General features: G+C 48.4%; 1 protein-coding gene across 3 annotated transcripts; it reads right to left on the reverse strand.

Annotated features, from left to right (window-relative positions):
* Cdc25b (cell division cycle 25B) lies at positions 1 to 21,491 on the reverse strand. 3 transcript variants are annotated; one of them, XM_004840741.4, is made up of 16 exons: positions 21,247 to 21,491; positions 8,971 to 9,092; positions 7,635 to 7,686; positions 5,763 to 5,804; positions 5,589 to 5,625; positions 5,228 to 5,350; positions 5,003 to 5,125; positions 4,729 to 4,866; positions 4,231 to 4,311; positions 3,933 to 4,109; positions 3,636 to 3,731; positions 3,061 to 3,123; positions 2,804 to 2,902; positions 2,530 to 2,663; positions 1,420 to 1,531; positions 1 to 1,301 (listed from the first exon to the last, which is right to left on the reverse strand). In XM_004840741.4, the coding sequence occupies exons 3-16, from the start codon at positions 7,676 to 7,678 to the stop codon at positions 1,161 to 1,163; spliced, it is 1,410 nt and encodes a 469-aa protein (XP_004840798.1). In that variant the 5' UTR covers positions 7,679 to 7,686; positions 8,971 to 9,092; positions 21,247 to 21,491; the 3' UTR covers positions 1 to 1,160. The 3 variants fall into 3 exon arrangements, with proteins under 3 accessions (XP_004840798.1, XP_004840796.1, XP_004840794.1); XM_004840739.3 differs by lacking the exon at positions 21,247 to 21,491 and adding an exon at positions 9,944 to 11,622 and having other exon boundaries at positions 1 to 1,322; XM_004840737.4 differs by lacking the exon at positions 21,247 to 21,491 and adding an exon at positions 9,944 to 11,618.
* Positions 21,492 to 21,495: the final 4 nt, after the last annotated feature.

The raw sequence follows: 21,495 nt of genomic DNA on the forward strand, positions 1-21,495 counted from the left end.
TTAACTTGCTTATCAGTGCTTTATTGAACCAAGGCCCTAACAGATGACTCATTAGGCCTTCAAGCACAGCCCTTCCCACGTCTTGAGATTCTGAACCCAGAGGTTGCTGGGCCCTTGGTTTAACTGGTCGAATGACATTTCCTCTTGAATATTTCCAAATTCCAAGTTTAAAGACTTCTGTCCACACACAGACACATGTACACTCCTGCCACAGGCTGTCATGTTCACCAAAGTGCTTCCACCCAATTTGTGTGCACACATATGTGCAAAACACCATGTATCCATGACCATCCATCCATCTGTCCTTCCATCCATCCTCGACAAGACAGCAGTAAATTATGACCAGTCAGGCCCCAGGGTTCACAGCAGTAAGTGCTGGGCTTCCAGGGGGCTCTGATTCAGGCCTTAGCTTTTGCCCTGGATGCCCTCAAGGATTATGACGTCCCTTTCTGGGCCACCAAAAGCCAAAGCCAGGTGGGCAACTGATGTTCACATCTCAAACCCCAGCTGGATGGGGGAACCCCACAGCAAGTGTGTATATCCCGAAACAGGTAAAATCAGACAAATCAAGCTTGCAGGTAACATTGCAACAGGAAAGAGTAAGAGCTTATGTTTACACTGGAGGTGCTTGTAAGGAAAGACAGGAAAGAGAAGAGAAAGGGACAACACGACAGACACTGTGGTTCTTGCAGAAGGCAGGAGCAGCCCTGGCCTGGTCAGTGCCTAGGAGCAGGGGGCTAGCCGGCTCCCAGGCCATGACAGAGCTTGTCTGCAAATCCTCAGAGGCTGTGGCTCCCCTAGCCTCAACACACACACATGCACATGCACACACGCGTGCATATAGACATAGACACATAGACCTACACACAGCTTTGCTGGACATAAGACAAAGAAGCAACCCAGATAAGGAAGAGAAAAGCTGACAGGCTCTGCTGAACACCAAATACTTGCTCTGGGCTGGCACAAACCACCAGGCTAGGGTGGCACCAGGGTGTGAAAAATGACCGGAGGGGAACAAAGGGAATTAGGGCCAGGGGCAGACAGCGAAGACACCTGTGTGATCTTCCCCCAGCTAGCACCTGGGGCCTCTGGCAGGTCCCTGGGACACTGGCACCCAGGCCCTGTGAGGCAAGGAAGGTGGCAAGATTGGCACTCGAGCCTCACTGTTCCTGCAGCCGGCTACAGAGCTCACGCCTGCTCCGCTCCCCAGCCCAGCTGCGCATCTTGAGGCGGAAGGTCCTCAGCTCCTCCCTGAAGCCCTCGTGATTCATGGGCCGGTAGTCCCGGGGTTCACAGAAGTTCTAGGGCAGCATGGGAGGGGTCTATTAATATGAAGGAAATGGTACTTTCAGGGGGGACCCGGTCCTTCCCTGAAGGCCACTGCCACACAGACTGGCCACCCCCACACGTGGTACTGACCGGGTGCTGTGGGAAGAACTCCTTGTAGCCGCCCTTGAGGACGTACATCTCGGGGTAGTAGAGCCTGGGGTAGTCATTGGCTGCACGATCACGTTCCCTGATGAATCGGCACCTGGTAGGGAGTAGGGACAAGGGTGAGAGCTATGGTGCAGCTGGGCACTCCCTGCTAGGGAGGCCTTGGGGAGCTACAGAAGGCTGCTGAGCACAGGAATGTTAGCCACAAGAAGATCATCTGGCTGCTTCGTAGGAGAGGCTGGGGTGAAGGCAGGAAGGAGGTGGATCAAGGGGCCAGTCTCTGTTTCTAGGAGGCAGTTGTGCAATCTTTACTAGAGAAATGTGAGGCCTGGACCAGGAAAGGAAATGGGAGAAGTGACAAGTGGACATAATTTGAGAGATACATTCATCCAGAGGGCTCTTGGACCAGGCTTGGTAAGGACCAGAGTTGGGGAGAGGAAGGGAGGGAAAAAGGACCCAAGAGGCCCAGTGACTGGTCCCAGTGCCTGACTGCGGTGGGAAGCTATATGCTGGAATCCTAGAATGAGGCAGGGGAGGGGAGGGCAGGGCAGCAGGGATGAAGTCTCAGTACAGAGCACCTGAGTGAAGACTCGAGCCCACTGTGAGACCTGCCCAGAGAGAACTGGCATTCTGATGGGCCTGGTGGCAACCCAGGGACAGGAGGCAGAGAACAGCCAGCCAGGGCAGAGCATGAAGGGAGACAGAGAAGACTTAAGTGAAGAAAGCAGAGGGCCTGGGGACTGTAGACATCAAGGGAACAGGATCCCAGCAGAGAACTAACAGCATGAACTCTAGAGCTTGAGCATAAGAGGCCAGGCAAGGATGCTTGGGCTTTGAGAGGACCCTGTTGGAGACTTGGAACCAGATTTTGTAAGAGTGGTGCAGTGGGTAGAAGGTAGACAGGAGACCTGATGGGAAGGACAACGACAGGGATTTGAGGAGTGGGTGCCATGCATAGTGAGGGGCCAGGTCAGCTCTAAGCCATCAGAGGATACAAGAGGCCAGGGCTGCCAACACAATGGTTTCATCCCACAAGCCTGGGCAAGGAACCAAGGGCAGGCATCAGTTGGTTGGGCAGATGGAGCTGGGACTCACATGCGGGGCCCACGCTCTGAGGAGAATTCACAGTGGAAAATGAGGATGATCCTCTTATCCAGGCTACAGGGTGTGATTGGGCTCTGCAGCAGGAAGGTCTCAGCATCTCGTTCAAGGGGCAAGTTCACCGCAGTCTGTCAGAAGGGCAGGGGGTCAGGCTAGAGCCCTGCACCTGAGAGGCAGACTTCTCCCCCTTGCAGTGCCCCCCCTCTTGCTAGGCAGGTTCCCCTACATGAGAAGGTAGGTACACCTGCTTCCTTCCAGTTTAGCTCACCTTGATGTGCCCGCCTTCATACTCATAGGGGTATCTGCAATCCACAATCACAAACTTCTCCACAATATTGCTGAACTTGCCCATCAACAGGGCCACCACCTAGAGAGGGGAATGGGGGTTGTGCAGCAGGCTGGGCTGGCAGCCAGGGGCTGACTTTTATCCTTTGGCTAGTCTGTACATGCAGTCCACCCATAGGGGAGGTCAGCAGCCAAACAGTGGTGTCTCATGCCTCTGGAGCCTAGCTCAGCCCTACTTACGGTTTCTGGAGAGATGTATTTGAGGTCTTGGTGTCTGCCATCCACTGTCTGTAGGAGGAAGGCCTGAAGAAAAGGGATGGGAGATAGAGTCAGAGGACAAAGTGCGCTTGCTAAGACAAGGAACCTGGAAAGAACAAGGCTTCCTTCCCAAGCCCAGAGGCCACACTTTCTTTGGCCTTCAAAGTCAACTCTGGTTCCCAAAGCAACCAAGAGGCACCTCCTGGGGCTGATACCCAGGGAACAACTTCCCAGAGGTAAATGAAGAAAGGAGTAGAAGACACCTCCCCGCTCTGTGCCCCCCAGGCTCTGCCAAGCCTGGGATGAGGCAGGAAGAGATTGCATGCTGAACATTAGTCTGAAGATGTTTTCCCAGGCTGAGGCACTATGGATGTCTGAGCAGAGCTGAGGTAGTCAGGAGACCAAGGAGAGCCAGAGGAAGGAGTCTGCCTGGGAACAAAGGTTGAAAAGATATCCAGAACAAAGAAAGGGGGCCTCTGGGGAGAGAGGAGTGGAAGCCGCTCTTGGGAGAGGTCACACTTGGTAGCAGCTTAGGGCAGGTTGGTTCTGTGGGGTACCTTAGAGTAATCTCCAATGAGTCCTCGGTGGTCACTGTCCAGGATGCTCTCAATCTCATCATGACACAAGGACTTTGAGCGGAGAACTCGTGCTTTCTGGGAGGTAAGGTGGATGGAGGCCAGGGTCAGGGGTAAGGAAGTCCCTCAGTGTCCTAACTGGATGGGACCTCCCTTTCCTGCTTTGCCCAGGATACCACCAGGACTTGGCCATCTGCCACAAACCCAGCTGACAGGGTGGCAGCCAAGAGTCTCTCCAAGGTGGGCAGATGGATGAGGCCCCTGGATGAAGGCACTCACAGGTTCCTCAGGCTGCTGCTGCTCCTCCAGAAGGGTCACGCTCCTCCTCCGCTTGCTCTGTACAGGCATATCCCTGTCCTGGGGCCGCTCGAGTCTCTTGAGAATGGGCCGGATCACACTGCAGGGCATGGATGGAGAACGGAAGAGCCGCTGGCACTTGCTGAACATGACGAGGTCCTGGGAGGGGTGGCAGGTCAGGGGTCAGAGTACTCAGTCCCCCAACCTGAAATCCCACCTGGAGGGCAGAGCCCTACCTCCACCCCCAAGTTTTTTTGGGGGGGCCAGGTCAGAGCCCCACCTGCTCCTCTTCCTTATCCAAGGTCTTGACCAGTGGGGCACTAATGAGGCTCTCCATTCCTGCAGGGACTGCATCATCCTCCTGAGGGCAAATCAGCAAGGAGAGGGTCACAATCACAGGCTCAGGCCAAACCCCTCAGAGCCCTGCATCCTCCAGCACAGCCTTGACAGCCTTCATGGTTCTTCTAGTAAACACCAGGCCCGCAGCCCAGGGCAGCCCACTCCCTCAGACCCTCAGTGCTTCAGGGATCCACTCACAGCTGGGGCTTGCACTGAGCCATGAGAAAGCCTTCACCCCGCCCAACCTCCCTTCCACTGTGGCACCAGTCACTTCCTTTTTTCTGGTTGGCCAGAGATCAGGCCAGGACTCAGTTACCTCAAATTTTTCTCCTGACACTGGGGTGAGGTCACAGTCTTCCTGAAGGGGCTCAGAGCTCTCCAATTTTGGGTGTTTCCTAGGAGGTGGAGGTGGGGGTTCTGGGGGCCTAAGCCTGTTTACCTTTAAATCACTCTCCAGGATGTCCACAAATCCATCATCTTCCTCAGCAGCTCCCTCAGCAGGAGTCAGGGAGAGGCAGTGAGACTGAGCCATGGGGCTCAGCTCCTCCACTTCCATCTTCCGCTCAGGAGTGAGACACTGTTGAGAGTGAGATAGGCGTAATCCACACCCCATTCTCTTGGGACAGGTCCCCAACACCTGGGGGCTCCAGACCACCCTTGCTTCCCAAGGCTGCATCCCAAGGGCCCTGCACAGGGTCAGTGTCCCTCTTTACCATCAGGTTGGGGGCCGAGTTTGGCCTCTGGGTAAAGGCCTCTCTGCGGCTGGCCCACCCCACCAGGGTATGAGCAGGGCTGGGATGTGTAGGCTTCCATGGCATCTTGAAAACAAATCCCTCCTGTGGGCAAGATGCCAGAGGAAGTGTCACTGGATGCCAAAGAACCACCCCAGCCTGCACCCTTCTCTCCTGAGCTCTCCCTTGCAGGCCACTGAAGCGCACATTCTCCTTATCCTCTTCAGGACTGATGGCAGCTCTGCCACCCGACTCGCTCTTGCTCCAGCAGTCTAGTACTTGGGAGTTGGTGATGTTCCGGAGCACAGGGCTGTGGCCCAGCAGCTTCACCTGGGGGAGGACAGGGCAGTATTGCAGGCTGTGATCTTCTGCTGGCAGGCTAGGCACTGCTTTTCACCCACCCCTCCCTCCAGCTCCCCCAGCCACCTAGGAAATCCTATCTCCCCAACCCAGCCAAAGGATATCCAACTTCATCAAGCCCACACTCTGAGAGGGATCCGGGGATGCCTCTTGCCACCGCCCAGATAGCATGCCTAAGCCTTCAGAGTAGGCCAGAGGGAACACTCACTGGCAAGGACTGGAAGCGTCTGATGGCAAAATGATCACTGCAAAAGGAAGCAGGGCCAAGTCAGGGCTAAAGTAGGGGCTAGGGACCAAGAGCAGACAGGATGTCCCTGCACTAGAGCTCTTTGAGCCCCTGGGGGCCAGCCTCTGATGGGCAGAAGGGGCATGAAGCACTTACTTTCGAATGACCCGGCTGGCTGCCTGGATGGCCTGTTCAAACCTAGGAGAGAGCAGATGGGACCCATCTTCCCCTGCAGCCCTTAAGGCCCAGGGATGGGGATGAGGACAGGACTGGAGCCCAGGATGGGAAGGGGGGAGGCAGGAGGAAGTCCCACTGTCAGTGGGGCCCAGGTATGGGGTGGGGGGCACAATGAGAGGCTGCCTGGGAGTTTAAAGGCAGGGCTGAATAGAAGGGGGCCCACAGAAGTCAGTGAAGACAGCTGGGCCAGGTCACAGGGTCACTGAGGCGTCACCAAGGCAACAGTCTCACCAGCCTGCACACAGGCCTTCCACCTGTATGCAAATCATCCCAGCACAGCAAGGGCCATATGGCCACCAGGAAAGGCATCCATCTATCCAGGGATGATGGCCACAGGTACCCAGCAATTTAGGCATCTCCAGGAGTGGATACCAGAAGCCTGGGCTTCCCTCCCTTTGTGAGGAGCTGGCCTGGCTTCCTCCAGGACAGGGGCCCTCTCTAGTGGCCCCTGGATCAGCCCCAGTCTGACATAGCAGACCACCCCCAGTGACAAATGTGCAGGGTCACACCCTCTCCTCCCTCCTGTGGAATTTTCCAGGTCCCAGCCTCTGCCTACCTTCTCCCCCTTTCCCCGGCCCCTAGAAGAGGCCAGCAGCAAGGAATTCCAACAGATGTTTCTTTTGAGGCTGGGCATAAGCTTCTGGATATAGGCCCCACCCCCCACCCCCAGCTATGTCACCAGAGACCACCTGCCATGAGGGGCTTTTTGTATATCTACACACACACACCAGCTTCTTTCTGAGACTGGACAACCGTCAAAGCAGGTGCAGAGATGAGGGGCACTCAGGGCTAAAATGTCAAGGGGTGTCCCTCCCCACTCCCAGCCAAACTGGCATCAGGCATGACCAATTATTTTGGTTTCCAATCTGCACCTGGGCCTCGAGGGTAAAGCAAGAACAGCCACCAAAAAACAACCTGCCATCTCCTCCCACCTCCACCCAATTCTGTTTCCTGTTTGTGACAAACCCTGCACCCAGCCCAGTTTGATCAAAGACAATGAGAAGAAACACAGTCACTGCACTGAACAGTCCCTCAGCCCAGGCTGGGATGCCCAGCTGTCCCCACTAATGGCTGGCAGCTGCTGTGCCTGCTTGGGCCTTAACAGCTGGATGGGAACAGCTGTGCTCTGGAAGGCACTACCCCTGCCTTCCAGGCGAGGCGAGATGTCTGCTCACAGCAGAGCCCCCCAGCTCTCTCTCCATTCCCTCAGGTCCAGGAGTTGGCCAGAGTCAAGTGTCACTGAAGACTGAGGTTGCTGTTAGGCCAGGGGCCAAATCAGTCCACAGACAACTGATTTTATTTAGCTTAGAGTGAGTTGATATTATGAATTAGTTGGACTTTTTTTTTCTAGTACTGGGCATTGAACCCAGCCTTCAGTCCTTTTTATTTTTTATTTTGAGACATGGTCTTGCTAAGTCACTAGGTTGATCAGGCTGGGCTTGAACTTGCAATTCTCCTGCCTCAGTCTCCCTGAGTGCTGGGATTACATACATATGCCATCACACCCAGATTGGTTGGACCATGCTTTTAAATTGGATATTTAAGGGCTGGGGGTTTGGCTCAGTGGTTCCACCACCTGCCTTGCAGGCACAGGGTCCCGAGTTCGATCCCCAGTACCAAAAAAAAAAAAATTGGAAATTTTATATATACATTCAATAGGAGATCCTGAGGAACCTATTTTCCCAGACCTCTCCAGTGAGTCTGTGCTAAGACCTAAGATTCTGAAAGATATCTAGATCTAAAATGCTGACCCCCTGGTGGTAGGGACTCCCCCTTTTTTTTTTTACTCACATCTGCTCTGCCATCTGGGGGTCCATAGGACTGGGAGAATCCATGCAGAGACCTGCAGGGACAGAATGCCTTGGTTTGAAAGTAAAAGCATTTTCTGTATATGTCCCAAGAAAGGAGGGGAAACCCTGTCTATTTTAAATCTGGACACCCTAAAAATTTTTTTAAAAACCTACTCAGTAGCTCAGTGGTTTCACCGCCTGCTGCGTAAGCACAAGGACCTGAGTTCGATCCCCGGTACCAAAAAAAAAAAAATAAGTAAATAAAATAAAATAAAATAAAAACCTACTCAGAAAAAAAAAAAAAACCCTACTCAGAGGGGCCAGGGATTTAGCTCAGTGGTTCTGCCACCTGCCTGGAAAGCACAAGGTCCCGAGTTCGATCCCCAATACCAAAAAAAAAAAAAACCTACTCAGAGACCCTGAGAATACATTGTCCCTCAAAGGGCACAAGGTTCCACTCCCTGTTTACTATAAAAACTCCAGTTTGTGAAAACTACAATGCAGCGAGGTGTGATGATGCATGCCTGTAATCCCAGCATTGTGGAAGCCAGAGGCAGGAGGATTGCAAGTTTGAGCCCAGCCTGGGCAAATCAGCAAGACCCTATTAATTAATTAAATTTTTTTTTTTTTGGTACTGGGGATCGAACTCAGGTCCTTGCACTTGTGCAGCAGGCGGCAAAACCACTGAGCTAAATCCCCAGCCCAATTAACTAATTTAAAAAGCTGGATGTAGCTCAGTACCAAGGCCCTGGGTTCATTTCCCAGTGCCATAAAAATAACAAAAACAAAACAAAACAAATGCCACAATGTTTTCTAAGCTTTTTTTTTTTTTTTGAGACAGGGTCTTCCTATGTAGTTTAGGCAGGCCTTGAACTCACTATGTACCCCAGGTTGGCCTCCGACTCCCAGCAATCCTCCTGTCTCAGTCTCCTGAGTGCTGGGATTACAGGTTTGCAGCACCACCCTGGGCAGGCTAAGCATCTTTCTTAAACTGGTTTAAAATAATTTTAAAGACAATGGCTTTTTAAGGAAAAAAGTTACCGACCAAGACTGTTGTAAAAGGACCAACTTTCAGCCCCTCTGTGACAAGTTTAATAGGCACCAGGTTTAATAGGTAAGGTATCACTCGGGGCCCCACCCTCCAGGGCTCAGCTGGGTGTGGTTAGTACCCATAGAGGCTGTCTTCCTCCCACTGTGGGCAGGACAGGGAAGGCTCCCCAGGCCCACCAAGTTGTGGGAAAGATCTTAATCTGATGGGCAGGCAAGTCCAGAGGGCCAGGCAGTTCCCTCAGATGCCCCAGCACTGGGGGAATCTCCCCAGGGACTCGGGGACTTACCTGCATCAGAAGATTCTGAGGACTCAGACGACAAGGAGGATTCTGATGCCCGCCGAGACAGGGATAGGCGAGTTAGCTGACTTCGGAGGGGCAGGGTCCCTACCTGACACGTTGGGGAATCACTGGAAAGGGAGAAGGGACCCAAGAGAAAGAAAGGTAAATTCAGGGCTCTGGGGCTGGCCAACCCATGTTCCCATGCACCAGCCTCCTCAGTGCCCAAGGAGGCAGCTCCCCATGAGGAAGGACTCCTCTGACACCATGCCAGGGAAGTGATCAGTCACCAGCCTGCACTGTTAGGCCAAAGTGACTCATTCTAGTGAGGCCCTAAAATGTCTTGTGTTAATTAGATTAGGAAAGATCCTCCGAGGTGCAGGGAGAAAGGAGCCCAGGGCAAGAGCAGAGGGGCGCGGTGGTGGTGGTGGGGGGAACCCTAGGGATTGGGGTCAGGGGCAGCAAAGCAGTCCTGGAGAGCCATCCACCCCTTCCTGGAGGACAGTTCAAGATTTGGGTCTCTACTGCTGGGACAACACTCCCAGGCTCTCCTGGGGAGCCCGGCTGGCCTTTAATCACACTAACCCTCAGGGCAGAATTGGGTTTCGGAGCAGGGAGGAGCATGAACTTCTAAAGGCCACTTTCAAATTCCTGCTCCAGCCTCCGGATCTCAGGCCCGGGGCAAAATGGTGGCAGCTGGGGGCAGACAGAGATTAGAGAGGGAGCACGGTGGAGGGAGGAGGGAAGGGAAAGAGGGTCCCTGAGCAGACCACCTGGAGGGTGTGAGCCGAACAGTCCCGGTCTTAGAGCCCTTGTCCCGGCTCTTGAAACTGGGGCAAGGGCGCCCCTTTGCTCTGCCCCGACGCCTCCTCACCCCACCTGCTGGACTTGGTGGCTCCCAGGTCCAGCTCCCTGGGACCCCGGCCCGGGCGTCTCATCCCACACCCAGACTCCTTGGTGGTGGTGGTGGGGGGGCTCCTACCTGCCGAGCCCAGCGAGCTTGTGCATGGTCTGGGTGAGGGTGGTGACTGGAGAGGAAGAGGCCGCGCGCTCCGGGGACCCCAGGAGGCCCTGAGAACCCAGCTGGAGGCCGGGGTGGTGGCCCAGGCGCTGGGCGCCAGTACGCACGACGGCCGGGCTGAGAGCCGAGCCGGGCGCAGGCTCGGGCTGGGGCGGGGGCCCCTCCATCGCGGAGGGGGCTGCAGACCCCGGCCACAGCTGGCCAGGACCAGGGAAGGAGCGGGCCTGGGGTGGAAGGAAGGGGGAAGGAGGGAAAGCTACGGGGTCAGGAGCAAGGGAGATGAGGGAGGAGAGGAGGGATGCGGGGAGAGTGGGGAGAGGTAGAGGTAGAGGTAGAGGTGGAGGTGGAGGTGGAGGTGGAGGTGGAGGTGGAGGTGGATAAGCGCGGGGCGCAAGCTGCAGTCCGGGAAGACTCTGGTTGCAGCTGCCACCTCCACCTCCTTATATATTCGAAAAATAACAGCGGCCGCGCCGCCAGACGCCACCAATGGGGGCGCGGGGTAGCCGAGGGCGGGCCCGAGGGCGGGGCCCGCGGGGTAGAGCGTGGGGCTGGACAAACCCGGTTTGCCCAGCAGCCAGGCTCGGGTGCGGCCGAGAATTGGGGTTTGTCCCCCGCCCCCGCGCACTACTTCCCTTCCTCAGCTCCCGACCCGAGGATCCTGGTTTGGACAATGCCTCCACTTGGGACCCGGTTTGGGGCTGCACACGCTCCGAGGAAGCAGCCACCTGCAACATGGTCTCAGAAGGACCCAGGCGGTTAACATCGCGCGTGACCACCCGTAGAGACAGCGAGATGCTTCACCTGGCTCCGGGAAGTTGTCCTAGTACAGCTGTGCTGCGCGCTCTACGTTCCCGGCGCGTTTTACAGCCAGGCACGTAGAGGCTTGGAGTTCTTTAACTAGTTCAGGGTCACACGTTTGTGCAAGCGGTGGAGCCAAGATATGCGCCCTCGCCGCTCACGCCACCAGCAGTGCTCAGAGCCGCCAACGGGCAGAATGAATGGGCGCTTCCGGCGGGGGCAGGCTAGACTTGACCCCAATGGGCCCAAGCTTCTCTGGCCTTAGTTATGGATTCTGCTGCGGACAGTTAGGGAACCAGAGAATCCAATTAGGGAAGGATCTCATACCCACTGATGGTTTGGCTAATTTGGTGTCAATGGCAGCGTAATTGGGGGTTTCTTTGATGTTGAGGGTGGCTGAATTTGTCATTAGTTTACAGTGAGCTACGTTTTCTAATTATCCAATCACTTTCCAGCCAAGCCTATTTTCCTGGAGGGAGCTGAGAAATCTGCACCCAAAAGCTAGAGGAGCTTCTGCTAACCAGGGAAGATGTGGCCACTGGCGAGGTGGGGAAGGTCCCAACCATTCGGTGCACTGGGTAGGGGTGGCAAAGGAAGGGTCCGGTAGGGAGGAGCAGTGGGTGGGCCAGGTGTCCTGAGGAGGAAGAGTAAGAGAAGACCCCTGAGAGGTGACCAAGGTGGAACTGCAATCTTGCCTTTTCTGGGCATTTTCCCCAGTTCCTGTGCTGTGCCAGGCTATGTACTGCAAGGAGGGCATTTCTTGTTTATCTTCCGTGGGGCAGGGGTTAAGCTTGGGACCTCCAGCCCCTGCCCACAGGAGGGTGAGGGAAATGGGCCCCCTGTGAGGCCTCCTCCAGAAATAAATTGCCTGGAGGATGGCATTTCCAAAGCCAACACAGTTGCCCCCCCCCAGCCCCCGAGCGCCACCCCTACCCAACACACACATCTCCAGAGTGTGTGCTGTGTTGATTTGGAAAACCCCTTGAAATCCCACAGCCCAGGGTGTCCTGGGAGGGGGGCACAGAGGAGTTCTTCCAGATCTCGCCACACCTCAACTTTATGCCTTCCTAAATCTCCTTTTGCCAATTAGATCACAGAGTATGTGCTCAATTAAAACTAAAAAATAAGTTAGAAGAATTATTTGGAACCATCATAGTAAGAGGACCAATTCCTCCCACCCAGCCAGACCCTGTTCACCACACTTGTGGGGTGCAGAGGTCTCCATCTTCCTCCAGAAGCAAATACCCTGGGACTGAGCTCATGAAGCTTTAGGCTCATTCAAGGGTGTCTGGTGTGACCCTGGGGTCTGGGCAGAAAGAGGGAAAATACTGCCTCTTGTTTCCAAAATCTCTTCTGCTTTTCCAAGCCTGCTCCTACACAGTATCACCTTTATGGGACTTTTCAGCTTTGTGGAACTTTTTCCTGGCATCTTCTGGTCATGGCTTGTGTTCTTTTTTGGTTTATTTTTGTTTTTGTTTTTGGTTTGTTTTTGCAGTACTGGAGATTGAACCAAGGGCCTCACACTGAGCTACATCCCCATCCATCCATCCAAGACAGGGTCTCAAATAAATTGCTTAGTTGCCCAGGCTAGGTTCAAACTTTCAATCCTCCTGCCTCAGCCTCCCAGAGTGCTGGGATTCCACGCATTCTGGAATTACACCACCATGCCCAGTTTAAATGGTTTTTTAAAGTTGTTACACACCATCACTCAGATAAAGGAGAAAATTTAGATGGTACAAAAAGGTAGTGAAAAGTCAGTCCTTGATCCCATGCAAATCTTCATGACTTCTCCCCAGAGGCAGCCACTATTATAAATGTATTGGACATTCCCCTGAGATGCCAATAGAAACATAATGGCAGGCACAAATGTGAGCCACATGTGAAAATTTAAATTTCCTAGTAGCTCAATTTTAAAAAGTTGGGCCGGGGATTTAGCTCAGTGGTTCTGCCACTTGCCTTGCAAGTACAAGGTCCTGAGTTCGATCCCTAGTACCAAAAAAAAAAAAAAGTGCTGGAGATGTAGGTCAGTAGTAAGGCTCCTGCTTTTAGCATTCATGAGCCCCTCAGCTTAATCACCAGTATCCACCAACACAAAAAGGAAAAGATGAGATTATTTTTAATACTTAAGATAGTACATTAAAAGTATTATTGAACATGTTGTCAACATACTTCTATTTGATACCAAGTCTTCAAATTTAATGTGTGTTTTACACTCAAAGCACACCTCAGTTTCCACTTGGCACATTTTAACTGCTCCAGAGTCACACAGGGTTACTGGCTAAAATAATCGACAGTGCAGGTCTATATGTTTACAAGCAAAAATATGCCTATTTTTTAAAAGTATACACACAGAAAAAAATAAAAGTATACAAACAATATATAAACATTGTTCCCAAATGTTTTCTTTGAGATAAATCTATATTAGGATTATAATGGTCTCTGTTACAAGTCCCTAATGCTAAACATGTAGGTTATTAGATTGATGGATTGATTGATTGTACTGGGGACTGAACCAAGGACTTTTGCACTGGGCTACATCCCCTGTCCTGTTCTTGTTCTTTTTTTTTTTTTTTTTTTTTTTTGAGATAAGGTTTTGCTAAATTACCCAGGCTGGACTCAAACTTTTGATCCTCCTGCCTCAGACCCCCAGAGTACTGGAATTACAAGGTGTGTGTCACCCACCACACCTGGCTGGTTATAAGCTTTTATAGTGATACATAGCAAGGAAGTCTGTAGCTGCCAGTATTCTATTTATAGAATAGATTCCTAAGGAGGGACTGCTGGAAAGTATAGCTTGCACACTGAAATCTCCTTTCCCTGAATCTTACCCTCCTTAAACTGACTGAGCTACTGAAGGACAGGGACCAAGTCATTTATTCACCTCTTCTAGTTTCCCAGCACTTTGGACAGGCCAAGCCCATCACAGTTGGCCTCTGAACTCAGTATTTCACTTCTTCAACTCTTCGCCCCCCCCCCCATTACTGGGGATTGAACCCAGCCCCTCATGCATGCTAGGCAAGTACACTACTACTAAGATACACCCATACCTCTTTTTTATTTTGAGGTAGAGTCTAAGTTGCCCAGGCTGACCTTGAACTTGTGATCCTTCTGCCTCAGCTATAATTCTGGGATTATAGCCATGCACCACCATGCCCAGTGGGATTTCTTTTAAGGAGACAGCAAAAGTGCATACAGATGAGCTTTATCATCTCCTCACATACATAGATGAACACAAACAGATGTATGTTCCTTAAGTCACTGTGTTTCAGTAGGGGAGGTATTTCTTCTGTAGCTATGGTACCTGCAGCCTTTAAAGAAAATGGGCAGTTAGGTAGGGATGCCTGACACCTGGCAGAGCTCAATAAGCAATTGTTGATTATGGAATGATTACATATTGGTCTCCTGGAAGATAGGTGTGTGTGTGTGTATTTGAAAACAGGGTCTCACTAAGTTGCTGAGACTGGTCTTAAACTCATGATTTTCCTGCCGCAGCGCTCATGAGCAGCTGCAATTACAGGTGAACAACATCACACCCAGTAAAAATGGTCTTTTGAACAAAGGATTCCTACAGTAAAAGAAGTGTGAATCTCATTTATGTTGGTATTTGTTGACATGAAAAGATGTTCACAATGGAGGCTACAAGGTATTAGACCAAATGTAGTCGCATTAAAAACAATATGCACAGAGAAATGTTCAACAAGGATCTTAATTCAGCAGTGGAATTAAGGTGGTTATATATTCTTTTTTTTTTTTTTTTTTGGTACCAGGGATCGAACTTGGGTCCTTGTGCTTGCAAGGCAAGCGGTTATATATTCTTATCTTCAAAATTTTCTGTATTTTAAAACATTCTCCAAAGAACAGCTATAATTTTTCAACTAATTAAAAGGGGATGTTCTTAACCTGGCAGCTCTCCAAGAGATTAAACAGTTACTGTAAAACCCAGTAATTCTACTCCTAGGTCCACACCCAAGAGAAACTAAAACATATGGCCCTCAGAACCTTGCAAACAAATGTTTAAAGCAGCATTATTCATAGTAGCAAAAAGATGGTAACAACCCACATGTCCATCAACTGAAGAATGGATATACAAAATGTCGTATATCCATACTATAGAATATTACCTGGCCATAAAAAAGCATGAAGTACAAATACTACATCTTTTTATTCGTTGTTGTTAAATTCTTTTATTGGTACATTTTAGGTATACAACACAATTACATTTCTCATTGGGAATTGTACCTTTACATAATGCATCTTGGTTCTTATTTTTTCCCCATTCCTAGCCCTCCCTTCACCCCCTCCACCCTTCCCTATTCACAAAGACTTTATTTCCATTTTTTCCATTTCTCAGCATTTTTCCTTTCCCTTCTTTCCTTTCCCCTGCCCCTCCCACTACCCCTACCCCTTTGGACCTTTTCTTCCTATTTCGCATTATCGATTATTCATTCTAATCATTGGTACATTTTAGGTATACAATATAATGACATTCATCATTGGAAATTTGCACTTTTACATAATCTCTCTTGGTTCTTATTTTTCACCCTGGCCCAGCCCTCCCTTCAACCCCTCCATCCCTCCCTATTTACAAAGATTTTGTTCCTATTTTTCCATTTTCTCATATTAATCCCATTCCCTTCTATGCTTTCCCCTAGCCCTCCCACTTCCTTTCCCTTTGCCCCTTTTCTTCCTATTTCACATGACCTGTTATACATTTTAGTCCTTATTTACACTTTCAGTTTCTCACACCAGAGAAACTATTTGGTATTTATACATGTGTGTCCTATTTATTTCAGTTAAGAGTGTGGCCTCAATGTGCATCCATTTAGCTATAAATGTCTCTAATTTCTCATTTTTTATGGCTGAGTAGACAAATACTACATCTTGAACCTTGAAAATATGAGGCTAAGTGAAAGAAGCTAGTAATAAAATGCACAAATTATGTGATTTCCTTTATATTTAATGTTCAGAATAAGGAAACAAACCTATAGACAAAAAATAGATTAGTTACTTTGGGCTTAGAGTAGTATTTGAAGAGGGATGTGATAGCTAAAGGATATGGAGTTTCTAAGGTATAAAAGTGTTCTAAAATTGATTGTGGCTGTGCCTGGTGGCACAGGCCTATAATCCCAGCACTCTAGGAGGCTGAGACAAGAGGATGGCAAATTCAAGCCCAGCCTGGGCAACTTGGTGAATTAGTGAGACCCTGTCTCAAAATAAAAAATATGTGCTGGAGGGCCGGGGATTTAGCTCAGTGGCACTGCTGCCTGCCTCACAAGTGCAAGGTCCTGAGTTTGATCCCTGGTACAAAAAAAAAAAAAACAAAAACATGCTGAGAATGTAGCTCACTATGAAGTCTCTGGGTTTAGGCATAGTACTGCTAAATAAATAAACAACTGTGGTACTGTGGGAAAAAATGTGTGGTATGTGAAATATATTTCTTTTGTTGTTGTTGTTGTTACCAGGGATCAAACTCAGGACCTTATGCTTGAGAGGCAGGCACAGCACACTCCACTGAGCTAAATCCCCGACCCTGAAATATACTTAAATAAAGCTTGTTTTGTTTTGTTTTTAAAGACAGGGTCTTGAGGCTGGCCTTTGATTCATTGTGTAGCTGCTAAAATCAGGAACAAGACAAGGATGCCCACTATCACCACTTCTGTTCAATATTGTTCTGGAAACATTAGCCACAGCAATTAGAAAAGAGAAAGAAATAAAAGGAATAAAGATAGGAAAGGAAGAAGTTAAACTGTCATTATCTGCTGACGGTATGACACTTTACATAGAAGACCCAAAAGACTCGGTCAAAAGTCTTCTAGACCTAATTGACAGATTCAGTAGAGTAGCTGGATACAAGGTCAAGACTCAAAAACCAATAGCCTTCTTATATGCAAATAGCAGACTCATTGAGAGAGAAATTCAGGAAATAATTCCTTTTACAATAGCATCTAAAAAAATGAAATATCTAGGAATCAACCTAACATAGGAAGCAAAAGACCTCTACACTGAAAACTACAGCACTCTGAAAAAGGAGATCAAAGAGGATATAAGAAAATGGAAAGACATCCCTTGTTCCTAGGTAGCAAGAACCAATATAGTGAAAATGGCCATACTTCCAAAACTGCTATATAGATTTAATGCAATGCCAATTGAAATTCCAACAATATACTTCATAGAACTACAGAAAACAATCCAAAAATTCATTTGGAATCAGAAGAAACCTAGAATAGCAAAAGCAATTCTAGGCAACAGAGACATGGCTGGGAGTATCACAATCTCCAACTTGAAACTATACTACAAAGCTACTGTGATAAAAACAGCATGGAGGGGCTGTGGATTTAGCTCAGTGGCTTCGCCGCTTGCTGTGCAAGCGCAAGGACCTGAGCTGAATCCCCAGTACCCCCCCAAAAAAAACCAGCATGGTACTGGCAAAGAAACAGACCAGAGGATCAGTGGAATAGATTAGAAGATGCAGAAAGAACTCCAGACATACTCAGCCACCTCATCTTTGACAAAGGAGCCAACCACCCTCATTGGAGGAAAGATAGCCTATTTAATAAATGGTGTTGGAAAAGCTGGATTTCAATCTGCCAAAGATTAAAACTAGACCCATATCTATCACCGTGCACTAAACTAAGATCAAAGTGGATTAAAGATCTAAATATTAAGACAGAAACACTAAACTTCCTGGAAGATAAATTAGGTAGAACTCTTGATGACATTGGCATAGGAAAAGACTTTATGAACAAAACCTCAGTAGCATGGGAGCTAGCACAAAGAATCAACAACTGGGATCTCATCATATTAAAAAGCTTCTGCAATGCAAGAGAAACCCAACAGAGCTAAGAGACAACCTACAATGTGGGAAGAAATTTTTAGCAGCTGTACCTCAGACAAAGGTCTACTATCAAGAATATATAAAGAATTGAAAAAAATCAGACCCCCCAAATTCAAAGACCCAATTCAAAAATGGGCATCCAAAATGAACAGACATTTCTCAGACAAAGAAGTAAAAGCAGCAAATAAATATATGAAAAAAATGTTCAACATCAATGGTCATTTGAGAGATGCAGATGAAAACAACACTGAGATTCCACCTCACCCCAGAAAGAATGGCTGCTATTAAGAAATCAACCAATAACAAATGCTGGTGAGGGTGTGGAGAGAAAGGAACCCTTCTCCATTGTTGGTGTGAGTGCAGACTGGTGCAACCACTGTGGAAGTCAGTATGGAGACACCTCAGAGAACTAGGACTAGCGGTCCCATTTGACCCAGCTATTCCCCTGCTGGGTATCTTCCCCAAAGAATTAAAAGAATCATACCACAGAGATATATGTGCACCCATGTTTATAGCACCACAGTTTGTAATAGCTAAAGCTTGGAAATAGCACAAGTGCCCATCAACTGGAAACTGGATAAAGAAGATGTGTTTTTTTTATAACATGGAATACTACTCAGCCATAAAGAATGATCAACTAGAGACATTTATAGCTACATGGATGCACATTGAGACCATACTCTTAAGTGAAATAAATAGGACACACATGTGTAAATACCAAATAGTTTCTCTAGTGTGAGAAACTGAAAGTGTAAACAAGGATTAAAATGATTAAAATGAATAACTGATAATTTGAAATAGGAAAAGGTCCAAAGGTGTAGGGGTGGTGGGAGGGGAAGGGGAAAGGGAAGAAGGGAAAGGAAAAATTAAGAGAAAAGAAAAAAAAAAGGAAACAAAGTCTATGTAAATAGGGAAGGGTGGAGGGGGTGAAGGGCGCACAGGTAATGGGGGAAAAAATCAGAACTAAGATACATCATGTTCAGGTACAAACACCCAATGATAAATGTAAACATATTGTATACCTAAAATGTACCAATAAAAGAATTTTTTAAAAAATTCACTGTGTAGCCCAGGCTGGCCTTGAACTCACAGTGATACTTCTGCCTAAGTCTCTGGGGTGCTTATATCAAAGCTGTGTGCAACCATGCACAGCTTAATAAAGCTTTTTTGAAAGGGTATGTTCTATGAGGGCTTAGGGAAGAGCTGAGATATTTCTTTTGGGACTCTTGACTCTGAAATACTTTGTGAACTCTAAGGATGTCCCCAGTGGCTGGATACCCACTGTCTTGCTAACATCATCTGCCCCATCCCCCATCAACATACCCACAGTGTCTTCTACTTCCAGGCCCCTGCCTGGTGCCACAACATGGACAGCACTGGCACAGTCACTTCTAGCACAGAAAAGAAAACATGCACATGTGCTGCTTCATACAGCCATTTCCAGATCTTTGGTTTACCTGCTGCCTATAGCAGTGCACAGTGCCCATTGCAGTGAAACGACCTCTTTCCCACCATCACTGTGAGGTTCTGGGATGCCTCACACCCTTCTGATAGATCAGTTAAGGAAATTCACAGTCCGCCTTCTCAACAGACCTCATACCCATCCCACCTACCTAACACTGTCCTTCATGCCCATCAGGAAGCTTTCCATTCTCTTGTTCATTTTATTACCCTCCCCCTTTCCATTATAAAGGGCCCATGGCACTTATTAAAGAAAACTTTAAAAATTCACCAAAGAAGGGGAAAATAGTCCATCATAGTCTATTCAAATATGCAGACCTGGTTTCCTGAGGAGGCACAGAAGGTTCCTCTGCCAAGTGGTCTCATATTCACCTTGGCACAGCACCCACACACCCATCTTGGGACAAGCATGGATGTGGCCTTTACAGAAAAAAGATTCCTACATTTTCTTCTGGGTCTTAAGATTAGAATAATACATTTTATATTTCATGGGTAGGAAAGGCCTCTCCTAAGTAAGATACAAAACTCAGAAACATCGCTTCTCGGCCTTTTGGCTAAGATCAAGTGTAGTAAAACAGAAACAATAAGGGAAAAATGGACAGAGCCACCTACTTGAGGGCTACAGAGTTCTCATATCTAAAAGATACTCTAAACTCAGTTAAAGGACAAGTGGCAGACTGGGAACAACAAAAAATTATGTTCATATGATATGAAGAGCTCCTAAAAGCCAAGAAAAAGAGGCTGGGGGTGTAGCCCTGTGGTAGTGTGTGCTCAGCATACACAAGTCCCTCAGCTTGATCTCACAAAAATGAAAGAAAAAAAGAAAGAAAGAAAAAGAAAGAAAGAAAGAAAAAGGGGGGAGGGAGAGAAAGAAAAGAAAGAAAGAAAGAAAAGAAAAGAAAAGAAAAAAGAAACTCAAGAGCTGGATGTGGTGGTGCACACCTATAGTCCCAGCACTCAGGAGGCAAGAGGATTGCAGTGAGTCTGAAGCCAGCCTGGGCTACATAGTGAGTTCAAGGTCAGCCTGAACTACACAGCAAGACCCTGTTTCCAACAAAAGAAAAGAAACACAAGAGTAACATAGGCAAAATACAAGACTAGAAAATCCACAGGCTTCAAATGGCTGATAAACATGTGAAAAGAGAAACGCACACTAAAATGGCAGTGAGTTGCACTTTGCTCCCTTAGCTTCCAGAACACCACACTGGGCTGGTTTCCCCAAGGCTTCAGGTGCTCCTCAAAGGCTATTGCTAGGCCTTTCTTTTCTTTTCTTTTTTATTTTTTTTTGTGTTTTTTTTTTTTTTTTTTTTAGTACCGGGGATCGAACTCAGGTCTTTGCGCTTGTGCAGCAGATGGTGAAACCACTGAGTTAAATACCCAGCCCTGCTAGGCCTTTCTTGAGCCCTTAACCTTGGAGCACCCCGGGTACCATCCTTGGTCCTCTTGTTTGTGTACACTCATTCACTTGAAGCTTTCTCTAGCCTCACATTCTCAACCTGTCTCCCTGGGTTGCTACTCTTCGAGACTTTTGAAAATACTGCAGCGCATTCGTTGCTATAAGAACTGATGGTTTCTAGGGCCGGGAATTGAGCTCAGTGGTTCTGGCGCCTGCCTTGCAAGCGCAAGGTCCTAAATTCAATCCCCGGTATCAAAAAAACCCCCAAAAACAAAACCAAAAAAAACCCCTGATGGTTTCTGTTTGGTGTTAGGGGAGTTTTAAAGATTTATGTGTATACATGCTTATGTATATGCATGATGTTATTTCTATAGGTACAAACACATGCATTTATGGTTATACACACATAAAAACTCAGTAACACATTGAGATGTTATCAGTGTTCAGAATGTGAAATCACTAAAACTTTTAAAATGTCATTAGCACCATCAATACATTTAAAACCACGTGTACAGCGTCATCTATACAAATAAACTAGATGTGTACCAACAGCTTACATAGATTACAGTTCATCCACACTTGGAACAATATACAACCTTTAAAAAGCACACTGGCAATGACATTTACCAATATGGTACAATTCTAATCACTCGATGCCAGATAAAATAGGCGACACCAGACATAGAGCAGCCCGACGCCAGTTTCATACATTTTAAAAGAGAAAACTGCCTGCGCCTAGAGAACAGACTGGAAGGAAATGCATCAACATGTTACCTGTGCTCTCTCCAGGTGCTGGCGTGGAAGGCGATTCTTAGCTTCTATTTTTTGGTTGTTGTTTTTTTGTCAGTTGCTGCAAAAACGTGGGTTAATTTTACCTTAAATCTCTTTTTAAAAAGAAAAGAAAAAAGAAGGAAAAACGGAAAATGAAGATGGTGGTTCTTTTCCTGCGGTAGATCACGGCCCACCTGGCGAGGCGGTGGCAGCCCGCGTCCCTGGCCGGTCGGGCGGGCCGCAGCGCCCCCG

Source organism: Heterocephalus glaber, unplaced genomic scaffold, assembly GCF_053883595.1.
Source record: "Heterocephalus glaber isolate CG9 unplaced genomic scaffold, H.glaber_assembly_v1.0 deba00001532, whole genome shotgun sequence".
Classification (NCBI taxonomy): Eukaryota; Metazoa; Chordata; class Mammalia; order Rodentia; family Bathyergidae; genus Heterocephalus; species Heterocephalus glaber.